The sequence below is a fragment of the Poecilia reticulata genome, chromosome 19 (assembly GCF_904066995.2).
Source record: "Poecilia reticulata chromosome 19, P_reticulata-male-v2, whole genome shotgun sequence".
In the NCBI taxonomy this organism is placed as follows: Eukaryota; Metazoa; Chordata; class Actinopteri; order Cyprinodontiformes; family Poeciliidae; genus Poecilia; species Poecilia reticulata.
Genome location: NC_088848.1, coordinates 9,231,024 through 9,258,641, shown reverse-complemented (window position 1 = coordinate 9,258,641; position 27,618 = coordinate 9,231,024). Strand labels below are relative to the sequence as shown.

Sequence of the window (27,618 nt, the reverse complement as noted above, 5' to 3'; positions counted from 1 at the left end):
AACACGGGCCTCGTCCACCTGGAAAGACCGCTGCTTCTCCCGAGACCACCCGCAAGCTGCAGAGATCTGCAGGGGTGAAACATCTGCTGGACGACAGTCCTGAACCTCCACCCTGTGGAGGAATGTGTGTAAGGTCCACTAAAGAGCCAGCATTTGTAGCAGGCTTCAGGAAACGTTTATTTTTGTGATTCAGGGATTTATTTCTGTAAAAGTTCGAGTTTTCCAGACTAAACATAGAGTTTTCTGTTCTTTTTCTTTTTTTTCCTTCTTTCTTTATTTTTGGTCCTTGGTTGTTGTTGTTGTTATTATTATTATTATTATTATTATTATTATTATTATTATTATTATTATTATTATTATTACTAAATTTTAAAATATACAAGACGGAAGTTTAATTTATGCCAGATATTTTTACATTGATCGGGTTTTAATTATGGAACCTAAAATATACTTGAATGAAAGAAAACAAGGATTCAACAAAGAAGTATGGAGAACGGAGAAGACAAGGATAGCAATAATGGAAAGAAAGAAGGAAGGAAGGAAAAAAATGAAGAAAAGAAAGAAGGAAAGACGCAAACAAAGAAAAAGAGAGAAAAAAGAACAAAAGTGTTAATAGGTTTAAAGGAAAGATGACACAAGGAAGAAAAAAGAAGAATATAAGAAAAGAATAAAATCTGGAAATACACCATTTTTCCCTAATTCTTTGTTTTTTCTACCAAGACCTGGAAAATACATTAATATTTAATAAATTAGATACATCCTGATGAGTCCTGCTTGTCTGATTAAAATCAAACAACTGATATTACTAACCTTTAAGCAACTAAAGTACTTGCTTAAAGTAACAAGCAAGTATTACTTTAATACGTTGACACATTACACCAATGGTCTGGTGTAATATTGTCAACGTTAATGCTGTAAGTGGAAAATCATCATAATTAACATAAATTAATTCTTTCAAACATCCATCTGTATGTTATCAATCTTTATAATATGTTTCACTTATTGATAAAGTGATATGACCTCTAATATTATTTTAATATATTGAATTGTTCTGTACTGAAATCATGTTTGTTTCTTTTCCAGACTGAGTGAGTCTGAGTAGAAATATGAATCTGTAAATATAAACATATCTGTAATACAAATTACATTCTTTTGGAGATTTTCCAGGCACTTTTGTTCCCGTCCGGTTTGGGAATACCATGGGATTCCCCAGAATGAGCTAGTAAATGTTGCAGGAAACAGGAACGTCTGGATTTTATCTCCTGTACCTGTTATTACTATTAATGCCACAAGTTTTATTGAGTCAAATGTGACCAGATGTTGGGTCACACACCATGACAGTGACCTTAGGAACAGCAAAAAAATAAAAAGTAAAATTAACAGAAGTGAGGTGAAATACTATATTTGATCAGCAAAACATTAACAACAAATTAAACTATTCTTAAATCCACTTAATCTATTTAAAAATAAACAAGAACATAATTGTTTCCTGTCTGAAACATCTGATTTCAAAGCCACCATGAGCAGGTTTGACTTAATGTGGGCTTTTTGCAGAACGCAGTTATTTTCAGATAATAAAAAGCGGCCCAGTTGAGGACATTTGGAGGTGTTAAATGTCTAACAGAGTGTTCTTGCTGCAGGAACAGTGCACAAAGTGTTTTATTTGGCTTTGCGTTGAATAATACCAAGGCCCTTCGAGGCTTTTAAGCAGCCTCCTCTTCTCGCCTCACAAAGATTGTCATTGTTCAGCCTTCCTCTTCTCTCACACAGACAGAAAGTACGAGTAGTTGTTGCTCCTCGTTGTCTGTGGCTTTTATCCGTCTCACATTATCGTTATTATCACCCTTGGACAAAACATAAAGCTCTAACAGATTCACATTTAGAAAGGGTTTTATAGATTCTATATAACCAGAAGAAATATCTTTTCAGGTTGGGAGTAGATTAAACAGTGTAGCTTACAGTTAGCTTAACATGCTACGTGGTGAAACAGTTAGCATGACCTCATTACAAGGGCTACTTAAAACAAACAAACAACGTATTTCACCTAGAAAAGCAACAAGGTTATGCTACAAGTCCGTTTTCTAATATTACTCATTTTTAAGTTACTTTGACGGAAAATGTACAGTAATTTGAGCTTAATGGATGCTAACACCAGCTTATGTGATTAGCTAGCAATGCTAATCAGTATTCATCAGTGTATTAGTGAATTTGGAATAAAATATAGATGGAAAAATGTACTAATATTTTATTCAATAGAGCAACAGTGAAAGCATCCTCGAAACCCAATATTCACTAACTATACAGAGTGAAGGAGGCTAAATATTAAACACACACCATAGATTTTTTATTTGTATAAGATATAAAAATTGCATCCTTTTTCCTTTTGAGTTTATTTAAGTAAAATCCCCTTCCACTTTTTTTTGTCAAACTTTCTCCTGACAACTAAAATAAAAATGCAGCTGCAAACACATCATTCACTGCTGACATGGAGGAAAACATGTCAATAAAATGTTTTAAATTCCATAGATTATTTAGAACAAGTCTGTATTTGTCTTGTGAGCTCTGCTCAGGAAACGTTATCTTAGTTTCCATCTAGAGGCGCCACGTTAGTTCTGTTTGTACATCAGTTTGTCACATGAAGCCGTTTCAAAAGTTTGCTTGTATTTATTGAAAAAGCAATAAAGAACAAACTGGAACATAACTAGATGTCAAAGATTTCTATACATATGTATACATATATGTTTTGGTGCCATAAAGTCAAGCTTTTGTTCTCTTAGAAACGTCTGAGTTCTGTAAAGAACAGCTGTATTTTTACTGAGATCAAATTACCCACAAGAATGGACTCTGTTGACTTACTGGTTGACATCTGAAGACTGGATGTTTCAAGAGATATCAAATTCGTTTGAATGTATCGTTTTTGTTTAACTTCACAATTATGTGTTACTCTTTGTTGGTCTACCATTTAAAATCAAAATAGAATGCCCTGAAATTTGTGCAATGCAATTACCTTCAAACTTTTCTTGGTTTAATTACATTTTTTGCCAAATTTGGTTTGACTTTGTGATGCTTTGCACATTATGAAAGAGCAAATTAGTCAAGCCGTTACGTTTTAATCCTTATCATCTCCCAACTCATTGAAGAAGACTACTTATGGTTTGAAACCAGATGAACTAAAACAAGTCTTACACTAAACTTAGCAAGCTCTTTTTCTCACCATGGAGACAATCAGATATGAATATTTGTGTCTCTGCAAATTTTAGATTGTTTCTACACTCCCAATAACTTCAAATATGGAGAGGAAAATAGCTTACAGTGTGACTAAAAAAGATCTGTTGCCTTTTAAGTTTCTGACCAAACCTTTAACTGAAAGAACAAACACTTCTGTGTTTTTTTTTTTTTTCTTTTTAAAGTTGAGTAATTACTTTTCTTTCCCTTTGCTGTGTGGGTAATTTAAAGGACAGTGTGTGTTTGTCACAGATCCATATCTGAGACGTAGGCTTACTGTCTCTCTTGCGGATCAAGCAGCTGTTCAGCAGCTGTGTGCACAAGTGTGAGAAACTGAGTGCGTGTGTGTGTGTGTGTGTCAGGAGATAAAAGAGGGAGTGTTTGTTAGTGTGTGTCAGAAAGAGAGAGAGAGAAAGACAGAAAAGCGGCGTTGTAATTTATGCTACACCTCCGACCTCTCGGCTCTTTGGCTGCCTGTGTCTCTGCTGAGGTTTGCTGACGTGAGAAAAAAAAAAGAAGAAAAAAAAAAACGCAGCACAAGGGAGTTGTGCTTCATCTCGAGAGGGGAAAGAGGTGGGAGGAACACGAAGGTGGAGCGAGATGCAGAATGACTGAAATGTTTGGTTTTACGTGTATGTCAACCGCGATATGTTGTTAGACGGGAAGGAGACATGGCGCTCAGAAACTGACATGTAAATGAATGCCTGCCGAACAAAACCAAGAAGAAAACATGAGATGAAATCCTGTATTTAAGGTTTGAAGCATCTTAAAAACATGATGGTTTAGGTTTAAGTTGTATCAGTACGTTTGGTTTTTGCACTTATTTCACCTCCTACCTTGTTGGCACTGCAAAAAAGGAAAGTGTTTTTTGTCTATTTTCTGGAGCAAAATATCTTTTAAAAAGTCAAACTAACTTAAAGGTACATTTTCACCAACATATAAGAACATGTTTTAAGTCAACGATTCATTTAATATTGGTGAAAAAGTGCTAGATATATGTGAACAATCAGAGGAAGTTATATTTGTTTTATTTCAAGTGTACCAAGACATTTGCACTAAAAACTGGACCCAAAAATATTTGGTAAGATTTTGTGATTTTACGGCAAAGTCAACAACTTTAGCATAGCGTTACTTAAAAACATGGTGGCGCTGTTAATGGTGCTTATTGGACAACAGATGGTGCAGGAAAGTGCACAGACTTTGTGCAGCACTGGGTAACAAAGTGATTTGTTAACTGGTATGAAAATGGTGGGAGGAAGGACAATGCGCAGACGCTAAGCGGGGATATCTGACCACAAAGATCTTCTTCCTGCAGTGATGCAGCCATTTTTTAAACAATCAGAGCAGGAAAAACATATAAGATAGTCGATTTATGTCACTTTTAGGTACAATGTGACTGTAGTAAAATCAACTTGTGTCAAATATAAAATATTGAAAATCACCAATTGGTGATTAAGAGAAAAACAAGTAGGAGAATTCAAAGCAAAATTGCAATAGCAATAGTTGTAATAATATGAAAATAAAGTTATATTTAGAGAATAAAGTCATATTGTGTTTATTGTGACTGTATTCTCATACAACTTTATTCTTATAATTTTATTATTTAACATTTTTCTTAGCGTGAAACTAATACTCTGTCGTATTTGACGCATAAACTTGGGAGGTCAGGAGATATTAACCTAAAACTTGAACTGTAAATAAATGCATTCCTTACCAAAACTGAGGATTTTTAATTGCTGCGGATCATTTAGAAAAACTTCAGCTGCGTCCAAGAAGTTCATTTTTCTTCAAGACTTTCTTTTTAACCATCAACTTGACAAATCACAAGAGGTTTTAAAATACTTGTTTTGAAATGGAGTCATGATGTCAACAAATTATTCCACTTTTAAAATGTTATTCCTATTCTGAGACCCTCCTCCACACTAGTGGATCATCCCTGCTGTGTGAATGGGATTGAGGCTCAAAGTGCTGGGTAGGGGAAAGCAGTAATGCAACGGCTTAATCAGGCTGAAGGGAACACACACACACACACACACACACACACACACACACACACACACACACACACACACACACACACACACACACACACACACACACACACACACACACACACACACTCTGAGTGAGTAGTCATCTCAAGACTTTCCATCCTGTTTTCTCTCTGCAGGCATCCACCCCCATGCACTCCAGAGCCTTCTTTGCACTGAGTGGACACAGAAGTATTTAAGGTTTTGACTAAATGGGTTTTTCCACCATCAACGCGTCCTTTAAGATAAACGAACACCCAACACGTCAAGCAGAACAGCGGAGCCAGGCAGATTAGTTGCTGAACTAAGAGGGCACAGTGAAACTTGTGTAACGTTACAGTGCAAATGGGAAAAGTTGTGTTTTTGTTATGATTTACTTTGGGGGGTTTACAGCACGGAAAGGAGAAAAAAAATAAATGTTATTTTGTGGGAAATGTTAAATCGGTTTGCCTTTAAGGCGTTATTGCCATGTCTACATTCATATTATGCTCAATTATCTTTTCGATCATGTGTTTGTACTGCAATAGCACAATCTGACTAAGTATTTTTTGTCTAGTTTTTATTGCAAATATCTTAGTGCACTTGAAATAAGACAAAACTAACTTACAAGAAACTTTTCAGCGAGATACAGTAAGCTCCTATAAATAAATAATTGCTAAGTATTGATGGAAAAGTACTAGTTCCACTGACAGATTTGTCCCACATTATAAGTTAAATAATCTTTTTCTTCAATATTAAGGAACTATTGGGTTAAAACAAGCTCCTTGATCTTGCTGAAAAGTTACTTGTTAGTTTTGTGTTATTTCAAGCGCAGTAAGGTATTTGCACAAGAAACTAGACCAAAAATACTTCAGGTAAGATTTTGCTTTTTTGTAGTGTATTTTTTGTTAAACTGCAGAAGCAAAAAAACAAATTGTATTTAAACTGTAAGAATCTGAAACCTTTTGACTAAAAGGTAATGTCTTTGAACCTCAATGTGACTTATTATGTTGCTTTAAGACTAAAAAAAACAAACGTTGAGTTACCAACGCTGTAAGATCCACATTCTTACTTCTCAAATGCAAAATTGTGACCTTTCTGGTTTATTAACTTCAGGTGGTGTTAAACTATGGTTATGTAATTACATGTAATTTGATGTATTGACACTTCAGAGTCCCATGTCTGTACAGAAAGTGATCTTATCGATAATCCAGATGAAAGACAGAGTTCCCATTACTGTCAGTCTAACTGGTCAAAGGGCTTAAAAACGTACAATTCTGAAAAATATGAAACAAATTAATCATAACTGACTTTTCTGTTTCTTTCAGAGTGAATATTAAACCACACATTTTTAACAAATGGAGCTTTCTGAGCAGCAACCACAAAAACAGCTATCCATATATTTATGATGGTTTTCTGTCTGTATCGGCACCTTTTATGTCAAATGAATGCAGTAAAGTGAAATATTTCACATTTTCAATAAAGATCGTCTATGCAAAACAGCTAAACTAAAACAGTCTCTCCACTGGAAAAGCCTTTTGAACCAGTAAAATGAAACTGACTCTTTAATATAGAAGGAAAGTTTCAATACTTTTTTTTGTCTTTCTGAGCCAAATTATCCAAATGAAGAATAGCTATGTAGCTATGTAGTGCAGCTAGTGAGTAAAATGCAAACCGATTGTGTGGCAATTGCAAGACTCTTTAATGTAAAACTTCCTGGAGAAACAGTTAGGGTTAGGCTACACCCGTATCGGTCAACGTGACACTGCTGGACAATAACCTGAATGTTGTCAGAACTTCTTACGCATTTTAAAGTTTGTTGTAAATGTTTATTTTCCACTGTGGGGAGTTAAAAGCAGTCTGAGCTTGCCAGAGAGCTTTTAAATCTCTGGGAAAGGTGCCGGCATGCTACGTCTCCAAGCTGCTGTACTCGGGCAACATTTCTCCTTTCCTGGATCAATTTGTGTTAATTTTATTAACACAATTTCAAGCAGCAGACTTCACTATACCTTTGTCCTCGCAGCACCGGCGCTTTTCATTTCGTCTTGAGCTAGCTTGATGCATACGTGTCGATTTCGAACATCGACTAACGTGAGCTACATGCCTGTGAACACAAACAAGAAGCTCGGAAACGCTGCTTGAAAAACATGCCGGCTCTGTACAGGAAATTACCGTCAGGGATTTGCAAGAAGTGATGAATTTTATCAGTCGTAGATGTCAAAGAAATGCCCTCATGAGTGGATGGATGTTTACCAGCAGAACACAACGCCCACATTGACTCGTCGCATTTGTACTCCAACTGTATCAACTGCATGCAATGCATAAAAATTTTAAATCACAGTCTATCGTCTCCCTTTACTACATTGGTCCATTTGTTTTCAGTACTCAACTTGGGTCAGTATGCAAATTTTGAGCAATCTGAAGCATCTTTACAAGTAATTTTTATGTTGTTGTGAGACATAAACGTTAGCACAAGTGCTAGCCTATATGTTTAATACTCATTTTTCCATCCAAAAGAAGTCCCGCAGGAAAGTAAGATAAAGCCACAGCTAGCACTGGTTTGTGGAAATAAAACGTCTGATTGCACAACCGATTCATACCAAGGAAGAACTTTTTTTTTTCTGGGTTAGTCAAGCTATTCTAGATTTACAAGCAATTCCTTCTGGAAACAAGAACTGCCAGTACATGTTAGAATAACTTTAATTCACGCGGAGTCTAACATTTTGACAATATTCCCATTACAAGTTGCAGAGAAACCAAGATGTTTTGTACGCTGAAACACAAATGTTACCAAATCTTTTTGGTCTAGCTTCTAGTGCAAATATCTCAGTACACCTGAAATAAGATAACACTAACCTACAGCTCTTATGTCTCAACTTATAAAGATATGAGTGTTTTAAATTAATAATTCCTTATTATTGATGAAGAAGTACTTTAACACATTTTCCCCATGTTTTGCAATGATGGTGCAATTATATTTCCAATGAAATAATCTTAAATGTGTTTTTTATCAAAAAAATTTGAATTTCTAAAGAAATATAAAGCAAAACCCCTCAAAAAACTGTATATATTATTGAGCTTAGATGAAAAACATTATAAATTTGAAAAAAAAGACCTCTTTACCATTTCTTTTTTAGGGTTATTTAAGTCTGTTTTACTATTTTAACTATAAAAACAACTTAATTTTAGTGTCTTCTAATCAAATTTTATCTGCAAAAACAAGTGATCTTCCCCAGGAACAAACAACTTTCACAACGAGGAATCAAGGCGTGAAACAGGATGTATTTGAATACTAACACACTTCTTGGTTTGCCTTTTTTATGGGATTTATTTACAGTAACAAAAATATAGGATATCACCACTTCTATCCTTTAAATGAGATGATGGGATTTGCACATGAACAGTTAACAGCAGAGACCAGATTAAATTTATTTGTTTATTTGGAACCCATCTCCAAATCACGTCGGAAACTTTTCTTTTTTTCCCTCTTTTTTTTTTTTTTTTTTACTTCCCATTTCACAAAATATTTACAAAAAAAGATATTTCTTTTTTCTCCCCTCCCATGTTAGCTGTTGTAACAACTCCTTTATAGGACGATGAATCATTGCTTACATCTCTCATCTTTGTTCTTTTAGAAAAAGTTCATGAAAAACTTCCTCCTCCCGCCGTTTGTTTCTTTCATACAGTCATTTAAAACAGCATACAATCCCCCCTTCCCCATTGTTCTGCGTTTGAGTGCTTAAAAAAAAAAACAAAGAAATTCTTCCTTGCATGCTTTCAGCTGCAAACAGGAAGCCAAGAGCTCATGTGCTTTTTTTTGTTTTTTTTTTTCTTTTTTGAGAGGAAGTGACATCTTTGCCCTGCAGGAAGTACAATTACAGCATCGTCAGATCGTCCAGATGCATGATTTGTTTTGGTTTGTCCAGTTTCTGTCTCTACATGATTCCTACAGATGTACCAAATAACACAAAGCCATAGTAATCACAAAGAAAGGGGGAAAACAGTCTTCGTAGGTTTTTGTTTGCCCTCTTGTGGCAGCAGGAAGGGAGTTTAAGGAATTAGGGGGCTGCTTGTGCCCCAAACACGCAGCGTTGTAGTTCCACCCCTGTAGCAGGAAGGCGTCCACAAGTGCATTGTGGGTGTTCCATGGAAGAGCGTTTTGCGTTCAAGCTGTGCGACGCATCCCTGAACTTAGCAAATGAAAAGGAAGAAGAAGTGCAGATGATAAAAAAAAAAAAATCAAAACGAGACGGAGAGAGCGGGAAGAAGTGGCGGCCATCTTCTCCTCTTTTTGAAAAAGGATCAAACAAAGTCAGCTTGTGGACAAAAATAATATATGAACATCATAAGGCAGCTGGGCCTCAGCATAACTGCAGGGGTGATTATATCAAGAGAAACACGAGCTGAAACCAGAAGCCTGTTATCTCCTTTTCCCTTTAGCCTCGGTGAAGCATTGTGTAGAAGAATGAAAACATTTTTTCTAATAACAGTTCATTTTCTATCAATTTGCATTCTATTCTATAAATAAAAAGATTAACATCACCCTCTTGTCTCCAGATAGTTTTTTTTTCTTCCCTGTGTAAAAACGCAGAGCCGAGTTGTGCCAAAGTGAGCAGAGTTTGTGTTTTATCTACATGAAACACTGGATGAAATTAAAGGAACAATTAAAACGGATCAACCCTGCCCCCGAATGTGTGTGTGTGTGTGTGTGTGTGTGTGTGTGTGTGTGTCTTCTACATCAGTTTCATTCACTGCAAAAACAAACTCTTAACAAATATTTTTGGTCTAGTTTCTGTTAAAAATGTCTTATTTGTAGCAAACGTTTTGAAAGAAAGCGACTCTTCAGCCTCAAATTTATCCTTTTGCTGAGAATAAATTTAATGTAGCGAGCTTGAAAAAATTTTTAATTTGGAACTAGATGCCTCTTAATACAGTAAGTGTGCAAAAGTATTTTTAATTTTTGAATCTAAAATGAATAACATCCCAGACTTACAAAAAAAAAAAAAATCCCCCATTTCCCCCCCCTTTGGTTCATGTGATGAAAAGTTTGGACACCCCTGTTTTTAAGTCAATAATTACTTTAATATTGTTGAAAAAGTACTTGGCAGATTATTTCACTTATAACAAGTAATTTTCTCCATGTAGCAGTAGAAATAATCTATTACTAATTTTTCATTAATATTAAAGGAACAGACTTAAAACAAGTCCCTATATCTTCCTGAAAAGTTATTTGCAAATTAGTTTGGTTTTATTTCAACTTTACTGAAGTATTTGCACTAGAAACCAGAGAAAAACACTTGGTCGGATTCTGTTTTTGCAGTGTTCGTGAGCTCAGCCACTATTTGCCGTTTTCAGGTTTATAAATCTGTAAAGGTGTGTGCTATTTTGGTGCCCGTCTCTATTTTAAGAGCATAACCGCTGCGTTAACTGGTGACGTAGTGCTTGGTGGACGGTTGCCCGTACAGCCCATAGAAATCTGCATGTCTGTGCGTCTGTGAGGCGTCTATCCAGTCCCTCACCGCCAGCCCCTGCATGGAGGGCCCTCCGGAGGCCAGGCCCGGAGGGGGCGGGTAGTCCTGGGGGCTCACCCAGGGGAAGGAGCCCGAGCGCGGGTAGGGAGGGTGGCTGCGGTGGCCCGACACCGACGGCACTCCGGAGCAGTAGCAGTTATCCATGGTGCAGACCAGGATCTTCCTGCCACCGTACTGCGGCAGCACGGCCTGCTGGGAGGAGTGGGAGGAGCCGCTGCCGCCCGGCGGGAAGTGGGAGGAGCCGAACACGGAGCCAGAGTGATGGTTGGTCAGCGAGCCGCTCCCGCTCCCGGCGCCGCCGCCCTCGCCGATGTGAGGCGGTGCACAGGGGCCCAGAGTTTGCTGGTTGGCGGACTGGCCCTCACCGGAGGCGGAGCCGGACCCCAGGTAGGGCTGCTTGGCTAATGACGAAGAGGAAGAAGAGGAGGAAGATGAGGATGAGTCTTTGAAACCCGGAGTGGCGTTTTTCCCCGTGCTGCCGTTTCCCTCAGGAAAGGCGGTGGAATGTTTCCGCTTCTCCGCCCCGGAGCCGGAGCTCTGGCCACTGGGGAAAGCGGCGACGGTGTGCAGGAACGCCGACGGCGGGGTGAGAGGAACTGAGACAAAACACACAAATTAAAAAAACATTTAATCACAGAGGTCAGGCTGATTCTCCATGTGCCAAATGTTTCGCTGCCTACCCTCAAGCGTTCGCTTCAAGCTCTTCTCTCGCTTTGTGATCTCAGAAAGAAACAGCTTAGAGTTCAGATTCCCCACTTTGTAAGGAGGGAGGCTGCTGCCCACGCATGCCTGCGACCTGCAACAAGGTGACAACAGCAAGAAATCATGATGAAGCATCGCAATAAAGTAGAACATAATCAAAACGTTTGTTTCTGTAATTCACTTCAGAAAGTTAAACTTGTTTGTTAAAGTTGATTTACGACACACAAAGTGATATTCTTCAAACACTCTTTTCCTGTTAAGGAATTTAGTTACAGAGAAAACTTAAATATTGAACAATATTATTAAGAAATATTTTTAGTACAGAAATGCCGAGTTGCATCATCACTGACAAAAAGCTCATTTCTAGAGAAGCTGGCTATTCACAAAGTACTGGATCCAAGAACATTAATGGAAAGTTTAGTAGAAGAAAAAACTAAGGTACATAAAATAAAAAAGCGGAGAGCCAGAGAATCCAAATTGCTGAAAGTCCAGTGTGAAATTTTCCACAGTAAGTGAAACCATCTTTCTAGTTTAGCTCAGAGGCTGAAGTTTCAAATCCGATTCTAATTTCAGCAAAATTAGTCATCAATTGTCCTGACTAATCACCCTCACATATTAGTGTGATGACCCTCACATGGCACCTTCACATGTCATCATCAAGCACGGCTGCCGTCTGCGATCTGGTAGATAAAAATCAAGTTCCCTCTTGTGAACTGAACCAGTTCAGGAACTCGTGTTCCTGTTTCCAGTAAATTGCTAAACGACACTTCTAAGACAAAATGTGCAATCGCCGCTGCTGATCGCCTGCATGTCACGCTGCATCGATGCAACAGTTTGCAAATGAGCCACATGGCTTAAAAATTACATTTAAACATTTCTCATACCAGATTGATTTTTTTCTCACTTTATTTTCTAAAACAAAAATTACAAATGACAGAAAACATTTTTGAAAAATGTATTCTTTTTTTTTAAAGCCTAACTTCTGCGAGTTAGGCTTTAAAACTAACTCACAGAACTAGGGCCAGACTACAAATTTTTTTTTTGCTAAATTATGAAAATAAGGTTTTCATATTAGCAGAATAAAAACATAAGATTTCCAGAACAACTTAAAATTACGAGAAAAACATCATTTTAATGACTTTGATCAAGTTTTGATAAGTTATTAAGCTCAGGTGAGACAGCATCAGTTCATGTGATTCTTTATAGTTAAACTGTTGTTTAAAATTGTTTCAAAGTTCTATTACTGGTAATAATTTGATGCTAATGTGTTAAAAGATTAAGCATTTGCTTATTGTTAAACCAACTTCACAAGACACTCAACATTCCTCATTTGGACTTTTTGTTATTTTCCATGTAGGAGTTCTCATAAAATTATTACTTTCCCTTTCTAAACATTATAAAAAATGTATTTACATGTAAATAATTTAATCTACACAATACATGAGTTCCCATTATGACTTGGTCTGCTGAAAAAAATGCATTTTTTGCTCATATTCTGCACCAGTATCACCCAAAAACCAGGCAAAAAAATGAGGCGATCTCCTCGTTCAGCTCTCTCACCTGTCTGTGAGGATTTTAACGGGTTTCGTGTTCTTCATGAAGCTCAGCTCCTCCGCCTTGCTGAAGGCTGTGTGGATGGAGCTCAGCAGCTTCTGGGCCTCGTGCCGCTGCTCCCCCAGGGCCAGAACCTGCGCCGCGTTCTCCTGGAAGAAGCGAGCCTGAGCCCGGTCCAGGGCCTCCAGCGTGCGGCCGAGGTCCTCCTCCAGGAGCTGATGCATGCGCTGGTACTGCAGGCGCACCTCCTCTTTCAGCTCACACACTCTGTCCTGTGGACGGTTTAAGAGTGAATTAAAACTGCTCTTTGGATATTTCTAGAAAAAAACTGTCACCATTTTGTGAAAGCATAGTACGAGACAGTTACCACTGGGCAACAGCCAAAAAATTGTCTGGGGTTTTTCCAACTGTTTTGGGGTGATTTTGATGGGCTGAATCCAAAAATCACGTTGGTTTTGCTCAGTCGGGTCAACTTTCTGAACTGAGCTACATATTAGTTTGGGACGCAGTCATGACGCCTGATTACTGTTGGACTCTGAAGTGAGACATTCCTGCTGCTGAGCATACGAGGCGTTCAAAGAAACAGAAGTTCATGCCCCAATGAAGACGTAATGTTCAATTTACAGAAATCCAAGTTTGTATCATTTAATTAATATACTCTGGTATAAAACACATTTTTTCCTCCTAAAACCTTTTTTGGATAAGAAGTATTAATGGAAATGAACTGATAATGTCACAAAAATATCATGAATTTAGTCAGAAGATCAGATTTCTCTAAACCAAATTAGAATAAAAACCTGACCCGATTGAGAAAAATGGATGGCATTTTTGGATTCAGTGGTGTAAAACAGTCCTAATTCAATGGAAAAAAGAGACAATTTCCAAAATATATTTTTTAGTAGCCCAGTGCAATCCCTGAGCTAATATTGCAGTCTACAGAAATGCACAGCTCCCGACCAAAAACAACCAATCGGAGTCAGGAGGCGGGTCTTAGCGCTATCAATCAACCTAATGTACACGCCGATACAAATGCTAATGACGGACAAATAACTTACATTTACAGAAAAACCAGTTATCTGCTGTTATTGGCTAGTTGGTCATTCTAGCTAGCCTTAGCTTTAAGACCTGCCTTCTCGCTCTCATTGTGAGAAGGCAGAGGAGTTAGATATTTTCACAGATTATCTGTCTCATACCATACTCAGGGTTTCCCCCAGTTTATTATGAACCTGGCGGGTCACCAGGCTTTTCTTGTGCCCCCACCAGGCTTAGCATCGCTTGTTTATTTAAGTTTTTTTTTAAATGTTTGCATTTTTTAAGACTTTATAGTTGGTGTTCAGACATTAACCTTTCAGTCTTCCAAAAACGCATGACTGTCAAGTGACATTTTCAAATTTTCTGTCAACTTTAAACATTTAACTCAAAAACATGGCTGCCGGCTGGATGAATGACCTAGCGTCCCGAGCATCGGGCTTAGCAACTTTTCTGGGGGAAGCCCAAAAAACTTGCCTACTGCAAGTCTTATATGTCAAATATCCAAAAATATATATTATTTATAAAAGTTGCGTACTGCAGCTTTACAGTTAAAATGTGTGAATAAAGTCCTTCATATGTACCTCCACTGTACACTTGTCAGAGTCAAGTTTGCAGAGCTGCTCTTCTATCTCCTGCACTCGCTCCTCCACGCGCTCCTGCTGTCTCAGCAGGTTTTGCTGGAAAAAAAAACAGAAAGCCAAGAAAAAAGGGAAGTTATAACCTCCAGTTAGCCACAAGCATTCGCTCACCATACCAGAGATACTAGAGCTCCTGGAGCTGGCTAATTTAGTCTCCATCCAACATGCAATCCCTGCTAGGGAGGGAAGGAGGGGGATGCTGCCATGGCAACCAGCAGCTATTTAGTGTTTGCATTAGAGAGTGAGGACCGAAGTTGGGGGAGCTGGAGGCAGAGAGCAGAGATAGATAAATGGTCAGTAAAAAGCTCCGGCAGCTCTGCTCTCCCCTTGGTGCACCTCCGCCTCTTCCTCCTCCTACTCCTCCTCTTCCTCCCCCGTCCAGCACTTTCCTCCTAAAAGACATTAGATCACCTACTGGAGGCTGCTCCGTGAGCCGTGGCGATGTTTTAGCAACAGCACCTGTTATTTCTGGGAGGAGGATGGCATGTGAGCAGCGGCAGACGGCTGCTCAGCCAAACCATCTCCCTGCTCGGCAAAAACAAAAACATCTCATCAAGTGTTTCTGGTCCAATTTCAAGTGCAAATATCTTAGCAAGCCTGAAATAACACAAAAAGGTACAAGTAACTTGTTAAGCAAGACATAGGAGCTTTTTTTAAGTCAATAATTCCTTAATATTGATTCAAAAAGTACTAGTTTCAATGGCAGATTATTTCATTTATAACTAGTACTCTTTCAAAAGCTGAAAAGTCACTTTTAAGTTAGTAAATTTGAAATAAGACAAAACGAAGATATTGTGTTTTTGTAGCGTGTTCAGCTGTAGCTGCAAATAAACTAGACATAGGTGTTTATTATCATTATTATTAATATTATTATTATTATAACTGGACAATCTGGCTTAAAAATAAAATGTTAGATTTTATTAATTGATACAAATTGATTTATTGTCCAGCACTAATTAACTTGGATTTGCTCAACTAATGGTGTCCAAAGTGTGGCCACGGGGCCTTTTTTAAGCCCCTGAACCATAATTTAAAAAACAAACAAACAAAAAAAAACACAATATAGGTTATGCTACTCTTACAGGGTATTGAATTTAATAATTAAATGCTTGAGCATGTCTACAGTGTAACCAATAACAGATCATTTTATGGTTGTTTATCATTTAAAGCTAGAACAATTGCATGAATAACAGAGCAGCGTTTCCAAAACAATAAAATAGGCCTATAAGTCTTATTATTGTATTAAAAATACTATCAGAGTATTACTGTTTTATTATGTTTATACAAACATGGAGAATCAACATTCAGTTTTGTACTTTACAACTCTAGAACAATCTTGGACAGTACCATCATCTACTTAGCAACCCAAAGCAACTAAATGGCAACATTTAGTTTTATAATCAAACATGGAGGAAAAAACCTACATAAATAAAATTACCTCATCATAACTTATGAAAATACTCTTCTTTATTCAAAACTGTTTACCCATAAACATTCTGCAATCCTCATCGATTTAGTATCAGGGATAATCCGCAAACTTGCATATCCTCACAAATAAAACAGAAAACTTGAATTATTAGACTGAGAGAGAGTGAATCCTAAACAATCAGCTGCTCCCTCCAGCTGAAGGTTTCTTCACATGCCATCATCATCCTCAGCACAGAGGCATTCCAGCACATAGCAGCTGATTTTACCATTAGCGATCAGCTGCTTCAGAGGCTGATAGGAAGGAAAAGCTGCACAGTGTCGGGTCTCGGCGGCACATGGTCGGGAATCGCTGCCCTACATAGCTCTGTTACATGCACAGTTGGTTGGATCCAGGACGGTGACCTGGTTGTGCTGACTGATTGAGTTAGGCTCTGAGCAGAAGCCAGCGCAGGACCAGGAGGAAGAGGAGGAGGAGGGGGAGGGGGCGTGTCTAGCTACATGTATGGGATACCTTTGGGGGAGGGAAGCAGAGGTTAAAAAACAGAGGAAGGGTGCTCTTCAGCTGTCATTTCACTACAGAGCCCCTTCCATCAGCACAGGAGAGGAGGGCTAGGGGGAAGGTCGGTTCTGGCTTTGGGCGGCTGCTGGATGGCGAGAGGGAGGTGGAAGAGGTTTTGGGGCTGATGGAGGTGGAGAGCAGGGCGAGGGAGGGGCTGCAGGGCGAGGGAGGGGCTGCAAGGCGAGGGAGGGGCTGCAGGGCGAGGGAGGGGCTGCAAGGCGAGGGAGGGGCTGCAGGGCGAGGGAGGGGCTGCAGGGCGAGGGAGGGGCTGCAGGGCGGCGAGTGCATCATCATCATCATTATGAGGACATGATGGCAAATATCTAACTCTACGGATGAACTGGTCCTGGTCTTACAATGGCTGACTAAAGTCGCATAATTACAAATTTCTGATAATTATTGAGTCAGTAAGTAATATTATTATTGTTATTATTATTACTTTGTTCTCAGTTATGTATGTTTGCTATTTGTCCTACTGATTTCTTGTTTTCAAAAACATGTTTGAAATAAATAAATAAATGAAAACAAAATTACTTTTTATGTAATATTTACATTATATTAAAATTAGGACCAGGACTTTAAAGTGTCAATTCAATTAATTAATTGCATAGATCTTAAAGTGTTAAAAACTTTAACCCAATTAATCACGTTTGTTTTTTTTCTGAATCTAAAAGTCCTGAGCCGGAACTTTTCTTGCGTGTTTCTAGTACGTCCATAAATGTGACGAATAAGCAGCGTCTGGAAACAAATCTATGGATGACAAAGCTGCTTCTCTTGGACCATTGGGGACTCAGTTTTGTTTCAAAAAGACTATTGCTGTGTTCAAGTTGTGCTAAACGGAGTTAGCCAATCACCAAAGTCATTAAAGCCTAAAATACCATGTCAATGCTAAACATGTTGCTATAGCACAGACGCCCCCGACACCGTCAGCAGTGCAGTGCACGGCGCTCTTAGTTCATTTATTTATTTCAAACAGACAAAAAGTAAAAACAATAAAAAATCAATTTAAATTAATTATCATGCATCTGTTCTGTTTGAAAAAGAGCAGGTCGAAGATACATGATTTCATGGTTTCCTGCTCCTCTCATACTCATCAACCTACAAACATTTAAATCTCTAAACACCAGATGAACTTCAATTATTTCCACATTACATGACTGATTCTTATCCTTAAATGTACAATTATTTATACATTTTTATCACTATCAACATTTTTGTTCCTTGGGACACCCATTCTATGCAACATATTTCCCAATGTTGCATAAACAGTTTTTTTTAAGCTGGTTTATATTTGTACTTTTTCTGAACTGTCAGTTGTCTCATTTCTAAGCATTTCAGTTTTTCTGTTAGGCTAAATGTCTAGTGGGCTAACTTAGATTTTACATTTTATAATGTTTTTGAGGTTTTTTTTTTAGGAAAAAAAACAATACAGTGCAAATAAACTCTCAATATCAGTGTGTGCAATATTCATATCACAAAGAACTACAAACTTGCCTTTTACATGCCAATGTAACATTTAACCAGGTGGACAAAGCTTTACAGTAGAAGGTGCTCCAATTGGACAAAGAAAGAAAATAGCAACCAATATTGGCATCGCAATAATTACCAGTATTGTGCAGCAATAAATAGATTTTTTAATTTTTACATGTCAAATATGGAAAACGTATAAAATAAAATGATTTGAAGTTTACATTTAAAAACAAATCCATTAATCTCTTGGATTTGGATGGTGACAACTCTGCTGATGTTTGTTTTTTACAAACGTTTTATTACTCATACAATCCAAACCGCATGAAAACCACCAGATTGCAAAGATAAACAAAAAAGTGACGGGTAGGGATCCACCGATCACAAGTTGGTGGCCAGGTTCTGTAAAGCCGTAACCTGCTGGTACTAGTTTTTCTTTTTAAAACCTATAAGAGCAGCTCTGAAAATATATTTATTCCAGTGTTTCTAGCAGTAATTATTTATATTGAGAGCAGAGGTCACATGTTAAACCAAGGAAAATGATAACAGTGTAGATTTTAAGCTAATAGCATTTAAGATGTTGATGCTTTTAGGGGTTTGAATTGTTAACAAGACTAAAAACAGACCAACAAAGCCTTAGTTTAACAAAAGCTGTCAATATTTCCAAGTTCAGAATATTCAATGCAGATAGTTGAAAAAAGATAAAAACCTTTGCTGTGCACTGTTTAGCCTACCCTCAGGAGCAACTTCCACACCGAAGTGTGTTGTTTCTAATAGCCCGACCTGGTAGCCTACAGGGTTGTGTGCTGATTGAACATAAAAAAATACCCTCAAAATTTTCATTTTTTAGAATTATTTTTCAATAATTATCCAAAGGTAGAAAACACCAAAAGTATTGGGGTTGAAACGATTAATCGTGACGAACCAATTATTGATATATACTGTCAACTAATTTAGTAATTGGTTAATTGTGGTTAGCTGAAGATTCAAAAAAGTAAATTTGCTGAAAGAACACAAAGCCAAAACTATACAAAAAAAAACATAAATTTTCCACTTAACACAACAATATCTTGGTTTTGGCTTCACCTGGTTCAAATTCTGAAAACAAATGTATGTAACTTTTGCTATCCATGTATCAATCGGCTAATCAAAACAACAATAAACAGATCAATGCTACACTGAGTTTTTTATGTGTTGATGTTAGAAGTATTTATTTATTTTGGCTTTGCTACAAATGTTTGTGTTCACTAAAGGAATGTTTGTTAGGCAATAAAATCTTCATTTTCTAATTTAAAAACTGAATTGATTTGTTCATTTGCATCTTTTAATGTTTTTCTAATATTGCATAAAGAAGGTTGAATAAAAAAATCTGTAGATTGTGCCCTTCTTTTTCTTATCCAATAGATAGACTAATTGATAATTTAAATAACCAGTATCGTATTTTCCGCACTATAAGGCGCACCGGATTATAAGGCGCACCTTCAATGAAGGGCCCATTTTAAAACTTTTTTCATATATAAGGTGAAAAAAGTTGGATAGAATAGACGCTACAGTTTGGGTTGCCAATTTGTTCCATAGTCTATTATTACACATCCATATTTATAAAGAAGTGGTCCCCGAGTACTTTATACAGTAGGCTGCCCCAGTCGTTGTTTCACTCACGGTGTTGCGATATTGTGCCCAACTGCTTTCTGGGTAACACAGACCAACCGACACGCTGCCGTCGCAGTCTCTGTCTCTACTCCCCCCCCTGGCTTTAAATGTATTATCAAACTTTATTAACAAACCAGCGTTCTGACAACTATCCCAGCATGCACCGCGCACTTCTTCTTCTATAGGGAAAATGAAGTCGGCAGCTGCTTACCGTAGTTGCTAGACCTGTTGTGGCTAAATATTGGTCCATATATAAGGCGCACCGGATTATAAGGTGCACTGTCGGCTTTTGAGGAAATTGAAGGTTTTTAGGTGCGCCTTATAGTGCGGAAAATACGGTAGTTACAGCCCTAAAAAGTAGTTTCTATAAATTTTTGCTTCTTGGGGTAAAACTGTAATGTTAGTAAAAGTACAAGATTCTGTTCAGTTTTTAATAGTTCCACCCGACGGCCATGTCACAGACCCTCAGAGGATATTTAACTGTACGTACAGCTGAGTCATAGCATTACCAACAGGAAAGGCAGCCTTGTATGTCATGGTTGACACCTAAAAATGTTGGGTGAACTATATGAGTCAGCGAGAAGTGACGCCTTCGTGTTTCTCCTCTCGGCACAAGCTGCGTTGTCACACCCCATTTAAACGTTTTTAAAACCGGCAAGAGCAACCGGTGTGACCCCTGTGCGAACCAGAGGTGGTGAGCACCCGGACCCCTCCCCCAGAAACCGAATAGGTTAAAAAAAAAAGAAAAGTCCGCAGAGGCAAGTGATGAATCACTTTAATCCCTCTTTCCTTCGACTTCTCTCCAACCGCCCCCCTGCCTCCCCTCGACAACTGGTGATCCCTGTGCTCGGATGCACCTGTGCTGGGGAGATAAGGCCCTCTGAGGGGCCCTCATTGTTCCTGCCTCCACCGCATTGTTTGCCATTCCAACAGATGAGAATGGAGGCTTGGAACTGAAAACATGCCGGATAAGAGTGGAAGCACTCAAAATGCACGCATTTCATAAAAACATGAACATATGATTTTGATATTTTTCCCCTGGATCAGATTTTCATCCCAAATTTCTCCAGTGAAGTAATTTTAAATGACAGCGAGAGATCACAGAACGTGGCACTTGTTATGTTGATGTTAAGAATATAAAGTAGATGTATGTAAAGAAAACTCTTTTGGTTAGAGAAGTAGCATTATAGATACACTTGAACTTTCCTTCTTGATAACCGATAATCCAACAAACTCCAACAAGTCAGGTCTGAAAAATTTGCAAGTGGATGTCAGTTTGCCTTTTTGGTCGTTTCTGGATTTAACTGGATATGAAAAGGAGTCGATTGCCACAGAATATTTTAGGGATGTTTCATAGCTGCTATGGCAAGTGATGATTTAAGGTTGTTTTTTTTAAATTAATGATCTAATCAGTTAGCTGTGAGGAGATGGTGTCTTTTGGCTGATGTCTAAAATTGACTCCCAGGAGGTTGCTTGCGTTTATTTTGGCCTGATTAGGGTCATATTTGTCATACTTTGCAAGAGTTAACGGTAACACTTTATTTGAAGCGGGGTGAATAAGACTGTCATGACACTTTCATAAACATGACATAACACCCGTAATGAACATGAATAAGCCTTCATGAATATTTATGACTGTTGTCATAAAGCGTCATTCGATAAATTGACACTTCATTCAAAATGCCTTTGTTATGACAACTTGAAATTAACCAATAAATCATTACTGTTTAAACTTTACCTTTAATAACATAAAGTTACCTAATTTTTAAAGTGCAATCAGTAATACTTTTATAACAAATTTATACCAGTAATGATTATTGGTTAATGTCAAGTTGTCATAAAGACATTTTGAATAATGTCAACTTTGTATTAAAAGTGTCATAATTTACAGAATGGCGCTTTATGACAAGTCATAAATATTCATGAAGGCTTATTCATGTTCAGGACAGGTGTTTATGACATGTTTATGACAGTGTCATGTCAGTCTTATTCACCCCCCTTCAAATAAAGTGTTACCGAGTTAACTCACCCAAATGGGCGTCAAAGCCTTGAATAATTGAAATTGGGTGCAATATATGTCTTTCCGACAAACACCTGAGATCAAATTTAAAAAAAAGAGATTCGATTTTTGATTTTTTTGTTTAGAATTCAGAAGAAAACTTAAAAAACAAAACAAAAAAATTATAGATAATTCAGTGAGTAAGAGGTAGAGGTGTGAATTAGAGATAAGAGAAACTGACCAATAGCCTGTTTAACTGCTTATAGAGGTGCACTGATTGGCTGATACCAATTTCTGTTTTTGTTTTCATTTTTTAGTGCCGACTGGCCAATTCCCAGTTTTTCTCCCATAAGGATTATAAAATGTTTTCTAGTCCAAAATGTGCTGCAGGCTCTTTGATAGATGCAGCCATTTTTAATCCAACAAAAAAATAAAGAGATTCAATGGTCATTCCCACCGTTATACAAATAATCAAAATAAAAATGCTTGAAACATATTTCAGAACCCAAGTGCAGTTCTGAGCACAATTTTTAAAATTTGAGTTAAATTCAATATTTATTTTTAAATAATCAATCACTCTCGCAACATGTCACCCTCCTTTGATTCTTATTTTACTACTTTTTGTGCGTTATCTTGCAGCGATTTGTGAAAATGAATCCATTTTGACAAGGGCTGAAATGACTAATCAGATTAATCCTGATGAATTGACTACTGAGATATTTGTCAACTAATTTAGTAATCGATTAACTGCAGAAGCATCAACAGCCTGAGAGCAGTTAATTATACGAAACTGGACAAAAATATACACATTTTTCATTTAAGACACGAGACCTGAAAATATGTTCTACACAAAACTCCTCAAGTGGCATAGTTTTAGCTTCGCCCAGTTCAAATTGTGTAAAAACCATAAGCATCTTTTACCACACATTTATTAAACAACTGATGCACTGATGCTGAGTCAAGCAGAAAGGTTAGAACCTATTTTTAGATGCAGATGATTTGCTACAAATGATCAAGTGTAAAGGAATGCTGTGTTATTGCATCTTAGGCAATACTTTTTTTAAATTTTCTTATTAAAAAAGGGAAATTAACTGTTGGCTTATATGTATAAAATGCTTAAATGAAGTACCTGAAGAATGAGCCGATTTAATGAATCGTTCAATCGTTTAGCTGCAGCCCCACTTTAGACAGAATGTTTCTCTGTTAGAAGGGAGTGGTTCCCTCCCACTGTCGCCACATACTTGCTCAGAAGGAGCGGCTGCAGCTCGTTCAATGACTCAATGAAATTGGCTGGGCTTCCTGAGATAGAGACTCTTTAGCCACCTGGCTTTAAAAACTGAATCTGACCAGATTTAACTGGAATGTATGCAGTTGATTTTGACTCAATTATTAGATTCAACTCATTATGTTGCAATAAATCGTATGATAAAATTGAATGAGTTTAATCATTTCCATTCTGATTATTAAGATTTTTTTTGAAGGGAAATTTTGTTTACAGAGACTATATAATCCATTTTGTTTATGGTTTCTGTTGTTAGTCGACTTTATTTCAGTTTTAGTTTGGATGCGTCTTATTGTGGATGTTTACAATGTTTTCCACTTTTAGTTTTAAGAGTTCTTTACAAAAGTAAGTTTACCGTTTAAAAAAAACAACAATAATGGGACAACTTATCGTCCAGGCCTGGAGAGAGCAGAGATCGTCTTTACAGATAAACTAAACATTAAACTGAAAGCATTGATGTGTGAACACGGCATTTGGTGCGTCTTACTCTGATGTCGTTGCGCCGCAGCTCCACGTCGGTGACGGCGTGACCGTGGCTGGGGTGGCACCGGGCGAAGCAGCAGTACTGGCACACCGCCGTCTGCTCGGCGTCGCAGTGGTACAGCCGGTATTCGTCGTGCTGCGGGCAGGTCCAGGCCTTGACGGCCTCCGCCTCCACCAGCAGGTGCCCCAGGGCCGAGCACGGCTGCTGCAGGTGCGTCTGGATGTGGGACTGGCAGCACGGGGCATTGCAGCGCAGGCACACCTTGACGGCGGGGAGCGGCGGGCCCCGGCGGCACAGGATGCACTGCAGCGTCGGCGTGCTGGCCTTCTCCACGCTCAGGGCGTTGTACTTCTCCACTATGTTGGACAGTTTGTGGTTCTTCTCCAGACTGGGCTTCTGCGTGTAGGCATGATTGCACTCGGGGCAGCGAGCCAGCGAGGAGTCTTTGGCCCAGGCCTCGCTGATGCAGCCCCGGCAGAAGTTGTGCTTGCAGGGCAGCTGGATGGGATCAGAGAACACGTGCAGGCAGATAGGGCAGATGAGCTCCTCCTCAAAACAGTTCCTCCACGTCTCAGCCATGTCAGAGGCCATGGTGGTGCAGGCAGGCATACAAATCAGACCTTGTTTAGGCCGCTTTGTGCGTCTCTCTCCCAGTGGAAACCGGACACTCTCAAAAACCGAGTCCTGAAAGATCAATATTTGTATGCACACCCTCCCTGACAGATGACGAGTATTGCTTAGTAATGCAGCATGAAGGCAAATTCCCGGAAAACTGAGCTGAAGGAGGCTTCAGGCGAAACACCTTGGTGGATTTCAACACATAAAACAGACGGGGGGGGTGACGCTGTTCAGATTACAGGAAGCGGTGCTTTCCTTTCCTCCAAGTCACAGTCGGAACCACCAGACCTGTCTTCCGTGATTCAGTGTGTGCTCACAGAACAGAACCAAACCCCGTCCGCTACAGGTAAAACCAAGGCACAGAGAACCGCGTACCATCACCCAGATGCATGCATCTCCATGTGACACATGACGGGGATCTTGATCTTTTTTTCCTGCTGCCACTCCAGGCCTTCACTCTAACCTAACGACGGATTATGGTCGACTATAGCAACCAATTCAGAATGAAAAACGGGCTGCTCAGGTCCACACCCTGGTTGCTATTCTCTATTCACACAGAGAAACGCCTCTGAAAATGTGACTGTATTCCATAGGAGCCTCAAGGACGCCTGATTCCCTCAATAATGAGTACGCAGCGCAACGCTTTTGTCCGCTGAATTATAAATAAGCATCCAGCAGCAATCTAATCACACACAACCTGCGATCGTTTGGCCGCAGGCTGAGAAAAACCCGTCGTATAGCTCAGATGAGAGGGGGGAAAAAAACCCAAGCACAACCTCCTGTCTTTTTAATCATACACACACACACACACACGCACACAAAGCGATATTTCTGTTTGATGAATGTGGCATATATATGTACACAAGGCCTCTGCTTTCTGCTTTTTCTGCCTTATCCAGTTTTCTCTCCCACAACAAAAGGCCTTATAATCCAACTCTTCTGAAAAATTACACCCAGGCCATCACGTCGAGGCTGTTTACTGCATAGTTAATCGTTTTAATGGTCCAGTCCAGCTCCTGCGCACAAAACAAAGGCTTTTAGGATCCGCAGGAATGTTGGCTGTCGTTGCAGAGCCGTTTGCTTCCCCCCTCCTCTCCTCTCCTCTCCTCTCTCTCGCTCGCTCTCTCGCTTTGACACATCTATCAAATATCTCCTTTTAAACAATGATTATTACCACCACTCCCCCCCCCCTCCCAATGTACCGTTTGTTTTGTACTTTGGTCTCAAACCTTATTAGCCTATCGATGCCTCAGCCTTTAGCTAACAACATATTCGTCCCACTTCCTTATCTCGATTAAATCGCCTAAATTACCTCAGACGTCACCTCACCATTTTCTACCGTAGCACAGGTACACACAAACACCGGACAGACGCCTTTCATTATAGCTACACTCATAGCTTTCTCGAGGCAGCCATATTTTTCTTTTATATTTAGCTAATAAAAATACAAAAATATACCCTCCTGTTCTTAAAGGGGACGTCGCGGGTTTCTGTCCTTGTTGGGGCTAGCTGTCATCAGCCATCTTGCAAATCCTCACTTAAAAAAAAACGAAAAGGAAAAAAAAAGAAAAGGAAATATCCGCTGAGAAAAGGCTGTAGGCTGTCTCAACGAAGGTGCTTTTCGATAGCTGAGCTACGCACAAATACACGAAGGAAAAGTCCCGTCACTAAAAAATACAAATCTATGTCTTTCTTTCGATTTTGTAGTCCTGAAGGAGCCGTCTGAACCGGAGGGGGGTTTATGCTTATGTTTCGAGGCCTGATGTATCCGGTATGAGTCGATTCCGTGCTTCATAAAATCCTATACAGTTGTGAATAATAATGTGTGTTTTCTTCCCCCCTCCTCTTCCTCTTCTCTCTTTTCTTTCTGTCTCTATCGGCCAGGCTGTGGGGAGAGAAGAGGAATGCAGACAAGCTGACTTAACCTGAGTCAAGACCGACAGCGTTAGCACACCACTTCCGGAAGGGCCTTTCAAAATAAAGTTCTGAGTTCTAAAGGTTTTCCTCCTACTTCTTTTTTCACAACACACCTAAAAATAAACAGAAGCGGAGTTAAAACGTAACTAATATTTGAAAGATTTTTGACAGAAAGATTTATTACAATATTACCTTTTGGATGGTAATATTGAAGGAAATGGAAGAGGATTAGAACCACTAAAAAAAATGTATTTCACTTTAACTCCGAACTGTACAGAAGCACTTACCCGCCAGAGCTAAGGAATACATTCTGAAACAATACCTCATTGTAACATGACACAAAAATCCTTAAAACTGGATAAAAGAGAAACTTTCTCATTTTAATGAGATATTTTGTAAATTTAATAAGACATAGAACTCATTTTATGATGAGATTTATTTAATAAAAACCAGACTATGTTCTCGTTGAAATGAGAAATGTCATAAAAGTGAAACAGCAACACCTTTTCAAGTGTCGCCTGGAAGAACAGAGTGAATAAATGGAGACTCAGATGGGTCCCTTTTATGAACTTTTAGGAAGTCGTAACCTGTCAGATTTATATCTCGTTAAAGTGAGATATAAAAATATGTTCCTTAATCCCATTAAACTTGTTAAAACGAGAAACTTTCTTTTTCTCGTTATATACCAGATAGGATTATTTCCTATTTCTGGCAGTCAAAACCTTCTGTAGAATTAAATTTCTATTCCCTAAAATACCTCAGTTGATCCCATTTTGAGCTCAGATATGTGACATAATTCCAGGTTATATAAATAGACATTTTACAAGCATATTTGCAGATGCAAGCAAGCCACATGCAATATTTTAATGAAACAAAGAAAAAATTAATCGTCAAATAAACAATCTCAGACATATTTGCCTTGACAAATGAAATCTTGAACTAAGGCTTTTAAGATTATAGCAAATTAGCTTCTTAGCTAGCTAGTTAAAGACAAATCAATTTCTTTAATTTATGGCAAAACCGTAGCATTACAGTACAAATATTTTCAAACAAAATACAGTCAAAGATGATTTGCAGTCGATTTGAATAAGCCATATTTTTTAATGTTTTTGCTTTTGTGGGGTTTTTTTTTTTTTGAGTGGAGCTACGCATGCAGTTAGCTGCTCATAGGGGTGAGCCAGATCTTATTGATTGAAAAAATGTCCAAAAGTCTAAAAAATTCATGCTGCATTTCTTTTTTAGATTTGTATGTGTAAAGAAAAAGAAAACCAAGCAATGCATACTTTTCCATTCACTTCACAAATATATTGGTCTTTACCTTAGGTTTTTTTTATTTATTTTATGTATTATGACAAAATGTAAAAAAACAAAGTTGAAGGGGAAGAAATATTTTTACAACACAATGCTGCTCAAATTAAAATAAAAAAAATCAAGGTCAAAAAGCTTACCCAGTCATTCCTGAGCTTTATTTTGAAACCTAATGGCCGGGCTTCCTGTTTGATTTAGCGACTCTTTGGTTG

The 27,618-nt window shown here is 38.4% G+C and overlaps 1 protein-coding gene across 1 annotated transcript; it reads right to left on the bottom strand.

Annotated features, from left to right (window-relative positions):
* Positions 1–7,916: 7,916 nt before the first annotated feature.
* trim8b (tripartite motif containing 8b) lies at positions 7,917–26,135 on the bottom strand. Its single transcript, XM_008437004.3, has 5 exons — positions 23,567–26,135; positions 14,635–14,730; positions 13,028–13,293; positions 11,446–11,561; positions 7,917–11,361 (listed from the first exon to the last, which is right to left on the bottom strand). The coding sequence occupies exons 1-5, from the start codon at positions 24,170–24,172 to the stop codon at positions 10,658–10,660; spliced, it is 1,788 nt and encodes a 595-aa protein (XP_008435226.2). The 5' UTR covers positions 24,173–26,135; the 3' UTR covers positions 7,917–10,657.
* Positions 26,136–27,618: the final 1,483 nt, after the last annotated feature.

Bases quoted from the DNA above. Each gene is read 5' to 3' on its own strand.
- trim8b (XM_008437004.3), bottom strand. From the start codon at position 24,172: ATGCCTGCCTGCACCACCATGGCCTCTGACATGGCTGAGACGTGGAGG. The intron at 11,562-13,027 runs GTGAGAGAGCTG...ACCTTGTTGCAG, and splicing joins GTTAAAATCCTCACAGACAG to GTCGCAGGCATGCGTGGGCA. The intron at 11,362-11,445 runs GTAGGCAGCGAA...GTTTTGTCTCAG, and splicing joins CTTGAAGCGAACGCTTGAGG to TTCCTCTCACCCCGCCGTCG.